This window comes from Phycodurus eques, chromosome 15, assembly GCF_024500275.1.
Source record: "Phycodurus eques isolate BA_2022a chromosome 15, UOR_Pequ_1.1, whole genome shotgun sequence".
Taxonomy (NCBI): domain Eukaryota; kingdom Metazoa; phylum Chordata; class Actinopteri; order Syngnathiformes; family Syngnathidae; genus Phycodurus; species Phycodurus eques.
Genome location: NC_084539.1, coordinates 19,076,344 through 19,091,106, shown reverse-complemented (window position 1 = coordinate 19,091,106; position 14,763 = coordinate 19,076,344). Strand labels below are relative to the sequence as shown.

Here is a 14,763-nt window from a genome sequence, read left to right as displayed (position 1 = left end):
TTGTTTGTGTTTGCTGAATGTGGTGTTACACCGAAGTACGACTTTTTCAGTGAATCTGTCTGACCTGCTCTTAATATACCCCTGACTGCTTCTCAACACCTTCAGAAGCAATGACGAAATTGGACTCCCAACACGTGTAAACCTGAATCGAGTACATTCCTGTCTGTCCCGCCGCCCGCGCTCTTTCATGCATCTGAGATGTGATGCAAAGATATGATGGAACAATGCCGGAGTAAAAATTGTGAGTGCGCACTGTTCTTTTCTGTTCCTGCATGATGGCAGCCAGCATGGCTGTACAGGTTTCAAGTGCGTAAACAAGGTGCGCTGAGTGATTCATGACGTGTTACAGGATTATAAATGCCTTGACATCATGTTTTAGCAAACCTAGTAACTCAGTTAATGTGGGTTACACACATTCCGACAAATGGTCCAAATTTGGGCCATTTTTAACAATCAATAGGCAATTATAAACCTTTTTTTGGGGGGGGCGTCATTTACTTGCAGATCATTTGCTTTTGGGACAATGCTGTCCCTAATTCTCGCTAGTAGCGAGGGAACACATTACTTAATCGAGAGGCACCCAAAAACATGTCTACAGTGTGAAGCAATTATTCTGGATTTTTAAAGAATGCTGACATTTAGCGGACCAAACTCTTTCGCCATTCCTAGTTGGGACTCACAAACCATTATCAGGGCAAATCCTTCTCATCCCTCCATTGTGGAGGAAAGAAGAATGCTGCTAACATGACCACTGTTGGCAATGTCGCTAGTCACTTTTTTGAAAACTATAAGACGCGAGAGGGGTCCAAAAAGTTGCTAAGTTTGCAACACTGAAGACTTTTCTCTTGCTCGCTTTCACCACCCACACACGTCCCAGCTGACTTTGGGCAAAAGGCGGACCGCACCCTGGGCCGGTTGTTCGTCAATCACCTGACACGGACAGACAACCATTCACACTTGCATTTCCACAGTAACGGAGTGGGAACTGAACCCACGCTGCTTACACAGGAGTCAGGCAAATGAACTACTGCATCATCAGTGACTACGTACTGTATACTCATCTTTCATACAAGTAAGAGCTGATTTTCATGTATTTTTGCATGTATCCTCACTGAACAGCTGACTGATGGAGGCAAAGCAGCCAAAGCCAACATAAGTGTCGGAGACGTCATCCTCTCCATAAATGGCATCTCCGTTGACAGCATGAACCACCTTGAAGCCCAGAACAAGATTAAAGCCTGCGCGGGCAATCTCAGCCTAAATCTACAGAGGTAATCAACACAGTTAGTGAAGTGGATAGTGAAGTTTTAGTGGGTTTGGAATTCCTGCTTTCCACTAGAGACAGGCCTGCTGCATGTTATAGTATTAAGTTATGTCAAAAGAAAGAATCTGTATGGCACTTAAATGTCTGCTTTTTAGCACTCCTAATTAGCAGTGTAGACAGGCTCTTACCAGCCGGCTTCATGTATAACCCCAAATCTGTTGAAGTCATCAGATCGGGCTTCAGCTTTGGTTTATGTTAAGTCGCAATGAGTGCATCAAGTGTTCCTCTGCTCTGCCCATTAGGAAAAGGAAGAAACTTGGAATTCCATTGCCTATACTAAAACTTCCTGACTGTGATCCATCACATGAGAAACTCCTATCAGTTGAATCTAGCTTACGTTAAACCAAAAAGAAAACAACCATCAGTGCACCCCTTGCATCTCTACATTGCAGTGGAGTGTTTTTACATGCTACAATTAGACATGTTATAATAACATCACGTGTTGCCCCCATTTTTTTTTAACCATTAAAGGAGACATATTATGCTCCCCCCCCAGTTTTAAACAGCTCCCAGGCATCTGTGACATGCTTTTGTCAAATGTGGCAAAGAATTTACACCCTCTGTTTCGAGCCTGTGTAAAATTAATCTGTTTTGAGGGGGCCATCCTGTCTCATGCAAATGAGCTACTGCTGTGCCCTTCCCCCTCCACTGCCAGGCCAAGGCAGAGTTTGACTTTCGCTAACATGACAACCAGAGGCTGAGTTAGGGGGTGACTACTCGTTGAGCCTAAAAAAAAAAAAAAAACAAGTGCAAACTGTGAAGCAATATCCTTGAAGACCCTTTATAATGTCTCCACAAGGGGACACAAATTCCCTATACAAACGCCAATGGTATTACATATCATGGTGTCAATGGTAAACCATTTGACATAGCATTTTTATGTTAAGTTTCTGGTCACCCAGAAATACTCGCTTGTTTGGCCGCTTGTATTGCACGTACCAGAAACCAACACCGCTGCGTATCGGAAGCTAACACTGATAACACTGGTGGCTAATGCTAATCTGTGCTTCCAAAAAATCCCATTGCTTTGCTTTTGGTTTTGTGGTCGTGTTGAAGACAGCGTAGGCTTGGAAGTGGCAGATATTCTGCCAGCCTTGGTGCCTAGCCATGGACAGAGAACCTGTGTGGGGAGGGTTTCATGTGAATTTGCCAACTTGTGACATCACAATTTAGGTAAAATTCCTAACAGCTCGCTCACGGACATATTTTGGAAAATAGGCTGCTCACAAAAGATTTACAAAGTGACCCAAGTACTGTATTTGTATATGAACAATTAAAAAGTACATTTTCCACATCGCCTTTAACATTCAAGGGCTTGGTTTTGTTAGCCTCTGACCTTGCTGTTGTTAGTTGAGTGACTTGTTTTTTTCCCACCGTCTCTCAAAATGACACTGTCCAACAGTGGGAGGTTTCCTAGATGACGACTTCCTAATAATAATAATAAAAAAAAAAGCTCACGCCGATTGTTTTTGCCAAACACAGTGCACTGCTAAATGGGGAAAAAATGACACACACACCTTCAAAGTCCTTCAAGAAAAAATCTGGGGTAGGCTCGCATGGCTCGTCGTTTTATCAGCACATGGAAGTAGAAAGGAGCATTGCCACTTAATTGTGGGAAAATGATCTGAAAACAGCCCCATGCCGCAGCTGCATGTAATCTTCTATGGGCAATGGTTGCACAATAAAACACAAAACATTGTGTTGACAAAGTGCACGTCTCCAAATATATACACAAGACTCTATTAAGACTTTTTGCATATATCACATCATTGAATTTGGATGTCATTAAATTCTCCTTAAAGGAAATGCTATTTTGTCAAAGCTTATCTTTCTCCAACTATGTCCCCAGATGTGATTTAGGATTTTTAGGATCACAAATAAGACTCCTGGGTTTGTGATGATATTCCTACAAGGTGCCAGAAGATGATTTATGCGAGTAAAGTTTAGTCCCAGGCCGTAACTCTCCGGAGATAGACATTTCAGCCTCTAGACGTGTTTACCTTTGCCCCTTTCCAAACAGATCATGTAACCACCATTACTTTTAGGGTTCATAGATGAACCCTAAAATACCTCCTTCTCTAAAAATAACTTTCGTGAGAGAGCAAATAATATCAACCATGTGCTATACTTACAACAATCCTGACATATTGTATGGTTTCTAAGAACATAAGCATGTTTATATTCTCAGTTGCACTTTTGAGATAGACAAAACTGCATAGACTCACACGCATTGAGGTATTACAAACTAGGCAGTCTTTCCATATATTGTCTGGTCAGAGCAGAGGCTTTGGTTTATTGATGCTGATGTTATTCCCTTGTTGCTAGGTGAAAGGAAAGACTTTGACTTGGGCGTTTGGAAGCACTTTTTCTGTTCCTCTCTGGCTATCAGACCTTGAGAAATAATCGTGTGTAAGAGCAACAGATGACCTGTGTCGTATAGAGTCAGAGTGTTAAGTGTAACAACAAGCCTTCACTCCTCAGGAAAGAACCAACAAGACATCCAAAACAAGATTTACATTACTTATTTAGGGCACAAAACCGACACAAACTCTTTCATATGAAGGATCCTTTGATTTATACTTGAGTTGATGTGACCTGAAGTTTTCACTGAACTTCAGTGGCCGTGCTTTGTTTGGCGATGGAAAGAAGCTTGTCCCCAGAGTAGCCAACACTTCTGTTACACAATACAGCTGTGGGAAGTAGCCTTAGGAAAGAATGATAATTGGTGTTTATTTATTGTCATTGAACTCTGAAGCACGGTGTAATGAAACACCTCTCCCCAGAGGTTGCATTTGGTGGCACCTGGTTTGGATAAATAATACAGCGCTACAGAGCATGCACAATCATCTGGCCAAGTCTTCTGTTTTTCTATAAAGTTAGCTAAGTATATCGGGAGCTCTAAGTTGGAACATGTTGGGCCTGAGTTACTCAAGCTTTGCGCGCGCAAAAACGGGTGCAACCTTGGTTTTGCACGCAAATAAACGTAGCAGCTGATCTACTAACTGTAACCGGGATTGCGTCTACCAAATGGGCAACATGGACGTGCAGTTCATTTTGCATGCTGTGGGAGGAGTACATGGAAATAAACAATAAATTTGGCATGTGCAATGTGATTCAGGAAATGTGAGATGAATCGCAGTGGATGATTTTGTGACTTTAAAAAGCGTGTCTGAAAGGCAGACTCAGTAATGTTTGTCTCTTCTGCTAACACTTCAAAGTCCATCCCATAAAACTTCATTTTGCGCTAGTGGTGCTCTCCCAAATGTTCCAAGGTGACAACCATCAGAGCGAACTAGCTAAAGCGCAAACACTCTTTTAAATACAGCGGCCCCCACCACTTTCAGAACTTTTGCCTACAACGCGCAATCTGTTCGAAGGAGTGAGCACCCAATTTAGCGCAAAGATCACAATCTTAGTAAATCGTGCGCAACACACTCATCAACCGCACGCAAAATCTGTTAGCGCGAATATGCAATTTAGCTTCCTCTGTTTTGGATCCTAGTAAATCAGGCCCTATCTGTTCTTGGGCTTTCGTCGACCTTTTCGATTTCGATTTTGAAACAGTTTATACCATCGGAAATAATTCAAATTGAAGCCATCACAATTAACTATTCAGGGATGTAATTTTGAGGTTATGAACGGTGTGCAATGAACTAGCGGCGTAAGAATGCATGATCAAGTGGCATGCTCAGTTACCGCCATACTTACAGTTTTTCATTTGAGGATTTTATATTTACTATCTAGAAATGTTTTTCAATACAAATATTTACTGCAGTCATGACTGAACTGTTGCATTAGCATTAGTTAGTGATAGACTACTGCGCATTCTGATTTACGTACGAATTCCGGTTACATCGCCACTGTAGTAACAGAACTCTTGCCGTAATCTGAGGAACCCCAGTATTGGAATTATTATTATTTTTTTTAATCCCATTAACCCGTCAATTTTATTTATTATTTTTTTTTAAACAGGTATTTGCTTAAACACACATAACCACAATTAATCTAAAACTTGTGTTGCGAATGCTAGGTCAAAACCACGAAATTATTTTATAATCATTTATATTTCAGTCCAAAAAAAGGACTGATTTCAGGCAGATTGAATAATGCACCTCTGACATTCCAATGGAAATCGGTGACCTTCTGATGTGGAGTCAGAAGGTCCACACCTCGCTGGAATCTATATAAACTGCCTCTCTGTTTTCATACAGTATATTATGTCCCACAAGTAGTTCTGCCTCTTCTCTTTTTGATGTTTTTGAGGCTGCCGGCCACTTATTTGAACTCTAATCAAGGCATGCAGCTGTGGGTTGAACATGCACACGTATTCAAGCAGCCTGACTGCGATGGCTTGGCCTTGGTTACGACTGGGGAAGGAGATGACAGTCTAATGATGCCTGAAGCCCCCACTGACTCCTGGCTGCCTCTGCCGCATGTGGCGTAGTGGTCGGAAGACAAGAATGAGCGGATGGGAGCGCGTCCAATCATGGAACACTCCCACCTCTCGACTTGCCCTATTCGTCAACCTGTTCGGCCTCCAATGTAAATTGGATCATGCTTTTGCTGCGCTATTCCAGATTGCTTCACAGTTATCACTCATACTGTTGGAAAAGATGCATGACAAGGCACACAGTGATTAACGGCACTCATATGCATCATCACTGTGGAGCGTGTGACAGCTGATATGGACAAGTGTGCATATTTCCTGCTTGACACGTATGCAGTGGAGGCAGTGGACAAGCTGACGTGGGTAGTATGTTTCCCAGGCATCCGGGCGACTGTCATCAAGGAACACTTGTTCATCGGCCTTAAATAGACAGATGCTCTATATTATCTCGCCTCTCGACCAAAGTCAGCTGGCATCGGCTCCTGCTCTGACTGATTTGTTTTCTTAGGAATTATGTTGATCATATGAAGCACGACTATAAATTTGTTTTGATTATTCTAGGGAATTTTTTTTTTTTTAAATTCATCCAGAGCTGCATATTTTACAATCCCTGAGGATCTCACTGTTTGTCCTCATTTTCCTTCATTTCTCAGTAAATATCGAAAAAAATCTACGTGGCAGCTATTTGCATCTCTGAAGCTGTACCATTTGAGGCTTATTCAGTTTTAACATGGAGGTATGCACTTGCGTACCATTCATATTTTGTCTTTCCACTTTCTTCCATGCCATGGCGAAGTCTCGAAGTCATGGATCTCCCCAGTCTTCCACCATGTTTTAACATTCATCATTCACTGCATCTATGACTGGTGTGTCTTGTTGAGCAAGATTTGTGAATAATGAAAGCTGTGCCTGACATTCGAAGCATGTGTGAATTCTACAGTGCTCGACCCTATGCGGCCACATGTCGTGTGATATGCATGCCGATTCTCTTGCTTTAACATGGAGAAAATACGCCAGTTGATCGAAGATAATTGACTGTGGCAGATGTTTGAAGTCAGAGCTGCATGAGGTTCCCCTTAAATCAGTCGACTATCAACTCGGGTTGTGCGTCTGCTCGCCTCTCCATCATTCAGTCAAATGCCACATGCCAGAATGTTTCTCTTGGCTCTCGACGAGACGCCGACAGAATGGAAATGATGCCTTATCCCACCAAGGCTTATTCTTCGTTTAACCTTTCCAGTCTTTCCTTCAGGATATCTGTTTGTCCATATGTGTGCATGTGCGGGACGAAGTTGGTTCGCAGAGAAGTCAAGGTTGATGAAGACCACTTCTCTTAGCTGTCATGCCCCCACATCAAGTCACATAATCGAGCTATTTAGACACGGATAAGTTGTCCTTGGAACTGCACCATTTGAGCTAAATGCCTACACTTCACAAATTCATAGATCTTATTAGTTAACAGATCATCAGATCCAATGCCTATCTAAACATAACTAATAATGACTTTTGACAGCAATGTGTCTGAACATGTTAAATGGGTTTTTCCCCATGGTTCCGTGGTTGCTAATGGTGTAGGATTGTACTGTGGAGTTTGTTTGCAATCATATATGAAATACATGATTGTATTTTAACATTTTAATCAATGTGTGTTAGCGCAGAGTGTAACGATTCATCAATTAATCGATCTATTTATATTCCTACCATGCTGCTCCATTGCTAGCTCCTTAACAAGTTGTCTCTTGCAAGATCAATAATTAGTTGTATCAATATGATGTACTGTAAGTATATGATTCACTGGCAAGCAGCCAAGGGTGTCATGTTAATTGTCGCTCGACTTACTCTCCCATGATTTGACGTCATCGGAATGTCATATGGGTAAGACAAATACAGTTTCAGTGATGTCATAATAACAATAAATATTTGTATGAAAAACAACAACCTTGTAGGTCAGAAATCTAAAACAATCAAACAGTAAGTGCGGCAGTCACTGAGCTTGTCTTCTTGTGGCGTGTGGACACGTATTCTAAAAGGGACTATAAAGTCCATGTTTTGTTTCTAAATACATTAAAAATGTTTAAAGTGCTGAAAACACGTGCAAATCCTGAGAGCAATTTAGTATTGAAATGTTGCGATATAGTGTGAAACTCTTTTTCACCATCTCAATTGTCCAGATTTTTTGGGTGGGTCTGGCCCACAAAACTAGCCCAATGACGCAAGTGGGCTGGAGCCTATCCTTTCTGCCGTGAGTTGGCCCTACCCTAGTATATAAGTACTTAGCACCTTAATTCCATCTGAGGCTATTCGGCGTAATTTCCACTTCCTTATTGATAATGACTTGGCCAATTTCTACCTCTACAGTGTGCAGTTAGTCATCAAGCTATTCCTACAACCCGAAAAAATGCATCTTCTCTGAAGTGTTATGTTTTGTGCTATCTGTGCTACAGTGTCTCTGCCGTGTGCGCACTCAGGTGCAGCGCATGTAGGTCTGTAATACATATTAACGATGTAAAGCAGAGGTGTGAAACTCAAGGCCCGGGGGCCAGATCTGGCCCGCCACATCATTTTATGTGGCCCGCGAAAGCAATCAACTTCTTTGATTATTGTTACAACCTGTACCAAAATTTCTAATTGTCATACTTAATAAATAATGTTGAGATATTACAAGCTTTTGTTGTTACCAAAGACCATTGAGAGTAACTTGAACAAACTATTATCCTTGACCTCTGATTTAAAAAGTAGTTATCCATTGATTTGTTGTGCACATCTAATAGTATGATGAGCTGATTTTTATGGTTTCACAGTCATAACAGCCCTGTGATGGAAACTGCAACTACAATGTGGGCAACGACAAGTTTGACACCCCTGATTTAAAGAGTGACAATACATTATTACATAATGTAATATTTGCCCATTTCCATACACATGATCCATCTCCCTTGCTAAAGTACAGTATGTCCATGCGGATACTTTATCCAGTTGGGTCCAAGCCGTCAAGTCAGAGAGACAGAAAACAGAGGAGGCTTGGTTGAACAGATGTTCACGGGACCACCCCTACTCGTGTTTGTTCAGTTCGCTCTGAGAAAAGGCAGATAGGGTGTGAATCCAACCGGCCGCGCCACTCTGGGCCGCTGATGTCACATACACATCATCTTCCTAATGGAATGTGCCATTTGATCTTGACGCCCTTTGCTGTTTTCTTTGGCCCGGTGTGGTGTTGCTCTGTAAGCACGCTGGAAAATAAGCTTTGTCTTTATTAAATGCTAAGTGGAAACAGTAAGTGTAGGTGTGCACGCAAGTGACGTCAACATCTGGCCCGAGGGGGAGGCTCCCTAATAAGCCAGCGTCGTAACGGAAATGCATGAGACTGTTGACTGTTTTCCCAATATAGCAGCGTGGGAGGAGGACCTTACTGTAGCTACAAGGATGGGAAATAGCCTTGGTTAGTCACTTTGTTGCCATTTCCAGGTTCCAAAACATTGTTCATTTGGTCCTATGTGATTATACAAAACTAAGAGCAATTTTTAGTAAAAATGTGGAATTTGACAGTGGTTTTGCCAAATAACCTTGCTATGTATTGCCATCAATCCCCCCAAGACAAATGATACTTCATGGGTGGCTGATCCGCAAAAAACAAAAAAAAACAATCAGTACTGTATCTCAAATAACAATTTTAATGACTATTAATGCATTCTGTCCTTTATATTTTGAGATAAAAGTGCTTGTTTTCATGTGTTTTTGTTTGTCTTCACAGAGACTCAAGTGCTGCCAAAGGAGGGTCTCAGGTACGGTGTCAAATATTAGCTTACCTTCATCTTCATGCACTGTAAACTTGTGCCCTTCTGAGTTAATGTCGGTGTGCTTCGCATGCTCAACTGACCGTGAGGAGCCACATTGTGTTGCATCACAAGCATGTCTTTTATTTAAAGGAGACATATTATGCATTTTTTCAGTTTGGCTTGAAAGTGGCTCTGGAACCTCACCCAGTGTCATCATGTCATGGGCGGAGGAACTCAGTGTGGAGGCAGTTGCGATGTAAATTAACCCCACTTTTACCTGGCTTGCTCACAGACACAGAAGTAGACTTTATTATTTATTTATTTTTTGCTCCCGGTGGGGCTTCGAGTTAGAAACTTTGTGCCAACCTATTTTTGAGGTCGACTGAGCTGAGTTATTGCATTCCCCCCCCCCCGACCGAGTAGACAGATAACAAACGATTTACTTGGTTATTTAATTTCACACTCGATGACAGGCACTCCAGAGACCCAACTTTTTGAATACAAGCATTAAAAAGTCACTTTTCCATAATATGTGTCCTTTGAATATGATCACAGCTTTTGAGTTTCACATGCATTACAGCAGTTTTGTTGTGCGTTTGCGTTTACGGCATGCTGTGTGTCCCCACCTGGATGCAGGTTGAACCTCAAGAAATTATTAAACCCGTCCCAATCACCCACACGGCTCCGAGCACCACATACACAAAGCCATCAAGCCAGGCGGGTCCTGCGTACAACAAGACAGCCCGGCCGTTTGGTGGCGACAGAGGCTCGCCGGCACCTTCCTCTGCCCCGGCCGCCCCCAAGGTGGCCTTCATCCCCTCTGAATCATCGGCTTTCACGCCAGCTCAACCTCTCGCTCAACCACCGCACCCTCCGTTCGCACTCAAGTCCACCCTCACCACCCCAGACTTGTTTCCGGCCCCCCAAGATAGTCCCGCTCGCTCCACCCTAAGCTCCCCGTCCTCCTCCTCGTCCAACTCGTCCTCTCCCGCCAGAGTGACGGCCCCTTCCTCCCACCCCTCTGTGCCACAGCCGTCCGTCTATAACTCCCCCATCAATCTCTACTCCAACAACAACGCCTGCGAGGTGGCCATGGGGCAAAGGCGAGGCCTCCTGGAGAGCCAGGGGCTGCCGGAGCATTTCAACGGGTAGGTACCATCAATCGGAGCCTCATTGTGTGTACCTGGTTGCGGTAGACATCAACATCCACGACAGTGTACTGCAGGGGCAAGGTACACACATACCAACAATCACGCCAAATTTGAGCATTTCCCTCCCTTGCAATCAAAGTCAGCAAAGGCCAGATTATCAGATGTCTCTAAAAGATTATCCTGAGCGATTATCCTTTGGTGTGGGGTATGTTATAAATGGGGTTTTTTTCGGAACAAATGTAAATGTTAAACCTAATGTGTGTGGTCAACACCACGTTGTGCCTCACAACAGACTCTACAATTGTGATGTGAAATGAAATGACAGCCAATCAGGTAGCTTGCTGAAGCTCGCACTATTGCCGGAAAGAAATAGAGAAGCAACTGATTGTGATGAGTTTTTGTATAATGTGTCTCACAAGTCATTCATTGCAATCAAAATGACTAAGCGAACAGTTACCCTAGCTTCTTCTATTTCTTCTTCTATTACGACTAAGTACTCTTGTCTTCTTTGTATTGGATGCCCTGTGGCACCATGCCGCCTCTCACAGGTGACTCTCGGTACTATGACACACATCGTTAATGTGGGTGGTGCTGTCTTAGTCATCTCCAGTACACCACACACAGCATTTTTTTTTTTTTTTTCGTGTGGATCATAAAAATCAGTTCATATGTTAAAAATGGGTGTATGTGTACCTTGCTTAAGTGTACTTTAGTTGGTGGTTTCAGTGACAGCTGTGGTTAAGAGGCCATATATTATGCTACCGGAGAAAATAAAACGTGCTACTCCGTTTTGTCTAGCGTCACGCTCTTATTCCCCCTTTTCCAAATCCATCAATCACCACCAGTGTTTTCACACAAGGCACAATGCACGTCTTGTTGAAGTATTCTGCAGGGTATTGGTCCTGGCAGTAGAACACAGTGTGGACATCATGCTACCTCACCGCTGCTTCGGCGCTTGTTTTTTGATTGAGCACAATCTTGGCAACTAGGTTTATTTTAAGAGCATGCTGGAGCGACTGGACGCTGCTTCATCTGCAGTGGGTTTAATACTACCCTAATAAATTATATCTATAAAGTATATGAGAAGACTTTTTCCCATAGTTCAGCTGGACTAAATGGACAAGCATATTGGGATAATACTCCAGCATATCGGGGTGATGTAGTAGAGATGACTTTTGTATGCAGGAAGTTTAGTCCATGCATTCAGTTTTTTGTTTAATGGGCCATATATGGCGAGGAAAAATCTGCAACTGTCTCTTTCCAAAAAAAGCTATTTTATTAAACTGTCATTGATTAATATGGTAACATACGCCGCCCCCCCCCCCCCAACCAGACAAAAAGCCTTTATTACTTCACAAAAGCAAACAGCTCTTTTTCAAAAGTCTTAGAGCCATGAGTGATGAATTAATGAAGCTATCCATTTTTAACAAAATGCATCTAACCTAACTATTTTCACTTGTCGTCGTCTAAAAAAAACATCTAGACTTTGATTCTCGAGGCAACTCAATGCTGCATGGCTCCCGCAGAGTGAGGGAAGAGGAAGACGTTTTACAAGACGTCTTAGGCAGTTGGGCGTTCAAGAGCTTTAATAGATTAGGTCTCAAGCTATTTCCAACAATTTAAATCTGTTAATAATGCGTACAAATAACACATGATATTGGGACAGAATTTATTATTTTTTTTGTGGAAAATCTGAAATTCACAGAAAGGTCCAGTTGGCTCGACAGCGATGAGATCTGCACCGAGAATCGAGGGCATAATTTGCTGACGGCTGATTTTTAAGGTTGTTTGTCAGCTAGTGATAGCGTTAACCTTTTCAGACAGGCATTTGTAGCACTTGTGTGTTTGTTATATTAGAGAATAGATTTGCACGTTTTACAAGTGGCCAGTCTGGTTTTTAGCTTAGTTTAGATTTTAGTATTTTCACACGCTTAAGAAACCGACGTAGTTTGCTGCACCAACCAACCACCTGTTGAATTCAGCGAGGTAAGAGAACACACCCCCACACCACAGGATAACTGCTCAGAATAATCTTTCAGAGACATCTGAGAATTGTGCCTCTGCTGACTTTGATCACATTATCGGTATGTGTGTTCCCTGCCTTAGTGGTTACATTTAGTGAAGGAGAGGTCTTAAATTTGGGAGCATTTATTGCAGTTTAGCGTTTTTATTTCGTGTCCAGCAGATGCTAGCAGTGAAGAAAGAGCCCAATGACAGTACAAACATTTCAAAGTCTGGACCGGCGCCTCTGTTCTAATTTCAAGGATTTTGAAGTTCTTGGACCATCTTTCGTGGGGTGCACTCAATTGAGAGTATAGAACTGTCAAAAATGCTGATTTTGGTGGGTACCAAGGGGTTTGGAGATTGGCACTTATTAAAGACCTTACACTTTAGTCTACTTACTATACTGTATGTTACCCACCTCCCAACAAATCAATTTAAAACAAGTGTTAAAAAGTGTACTGCAGATGAGATTGTTCTGACTTTGCCTTGAGAATGAAGCTCTTGAAATATAGAAATACATAGCAATAGGTTTGAGCCATTGAGCATGAGAATATCTAAACGCTAATACCAAGGTAGTCTGCGGAAAAGTCAGCGTCTACCCTTTTAGGTTCAAATATCAAATATAAAACCTCATCTGTGTATTTTTTGGTGAGTGAGTTTTTGTTTTTTTGGTCTGGTCTCCCATGACCACAGGTTTCAAGTGGGCAGGCACACTTTGAGGGTAAAAATAAATAAATATATATATATATACATCAAAGCAAATATCTGTGCATATCCACATTGAAAGAACCAAGTTTGTTCCATTCATTCATCATTTTATTTATTTTAAGCTCAGTGAGCATCTCCTGCTGCATGTTTTGTTGTGGTTTTTCCATGTTCACATTTTCTCAGAAGGGCCCTTTTCTTCCCCCAAATGTACTATCTGTGCTCTGACTTTCCTTCAGTACTTCCAATTCTGTCCTTTCTTTGCCCGCAGGTGGGAGGCGATTCAGACAAGTTAGTCCCGCGAATGATCATTTATCTCACACAGTAACTTACCACACCTTGCTGTGGTTTATGATTAACAGCGGCATGTTTGCACTCTTTTTTTTTTTTTGTGTGTGCCCGTACTTAGCAGCCTGCCCATGTATACGGACTGTGCAAACTGATGTCGAAGTCTTAATATCTGTTTGATAAAATTCACAAGTGGTGGTATCACAAGACGGTCGGAAATCTTTCTTGTAATCACTGTTTGTTATTGTCCTCAGATAAATGAACTCTGCCAGCTCTTCCAGTTAAAATAGACATTTGACTTCTCAAGCTGTTAACGCAAGTGAATGATTTTTAATAAACACATTTTGGGAGTCTCGGCATGCCTAAAAACTCACCAATTTTCACAAGGGCGTATACACAGCACGACGCCCCAAAACTCACTCAATAGGGATGCCAGAAAAGTTACAAAAAATAATAATAAAATTAGCCGTTGACACCAGTTTTAGCGGTCGACATGAATTTGCCAAAATGTGTCCAAATCAGAAGATTTGCCAGATTGGCGACGCTAAATTGCCCAGCCTTTTTGTCTAGGTGGGCGCAGCGTGGCGTCACAGTTTTAACTGTCATTTGGACGATTTGGAAAAGGTTAGAAAAACATTTATTTGCCTTTCACCAGTCGATACAAAATTGGGTGAACATTGTCTATCAAAACAAGGCGCACAAAAGAGTCTTAGTGATCCATGCCTGAAATTGAACATGAACCAGCCATCTTGAGCAAATTCCAAGGCTTGTATTTTGGTGAACAAATAGGGAATTCTTCCAGTTGAGCTCCAGTAGGAAGAGGTTATCTTAGACAGATGTCTAACGCTAAATCAGTAAAGATTTTTGTTTTTGCCATCTAATGTCGACGGAGAATGTCGTAACACTTTGATCACCATTCAAGGATTCTTGTAAAGCTGGTAAAAATTATCCCCCGACATCAATCTCACGGAGTGACGCAAAACTGGGTGGAAATATCTGATGCTTGAAATTGAACAGAAAATCGGACATTTTGGGCCAATTTCATGTACAAACTCCATCCATCCATCCATCCATCTATTTTCAACACCACTTATCCTGGCTAGGGTCGCGGGACGCTGGAGCCTATCC

General features: G+C 42.1%; 1 protein-coding gene across 2 annotated transcripts in view; it reads left to right on the top strand.

The window, feature by feature from the left end:
- Window positions 1–14,763, top strand: part of pdlim5b (PDZ and LIM domain 5b) — a 43,212-nt gene that overhangs the window by 17,076 nt on the left and 11,373 nt on the right. For both annotated transcript variants that reach the window (XM_061698797.1, XM_061698796.1), the window contains exons 3-5: window positions 1,120–1,271; window positions 9,463–9,493; window positions 10,124–10,635. In XM_061698797.1, coding sequence (XP_061554781.1) covers window positions 1,120–1,271; window positions 9,463–9,493; window positions 10,124–10,635 — 695 coding nt within the window. The remainder of the gene's footprint in view (window positions 1–1,119; window positions 1,272–9,462; window positions 9,494–10,123; window positions 10,636–14,763) is intronic.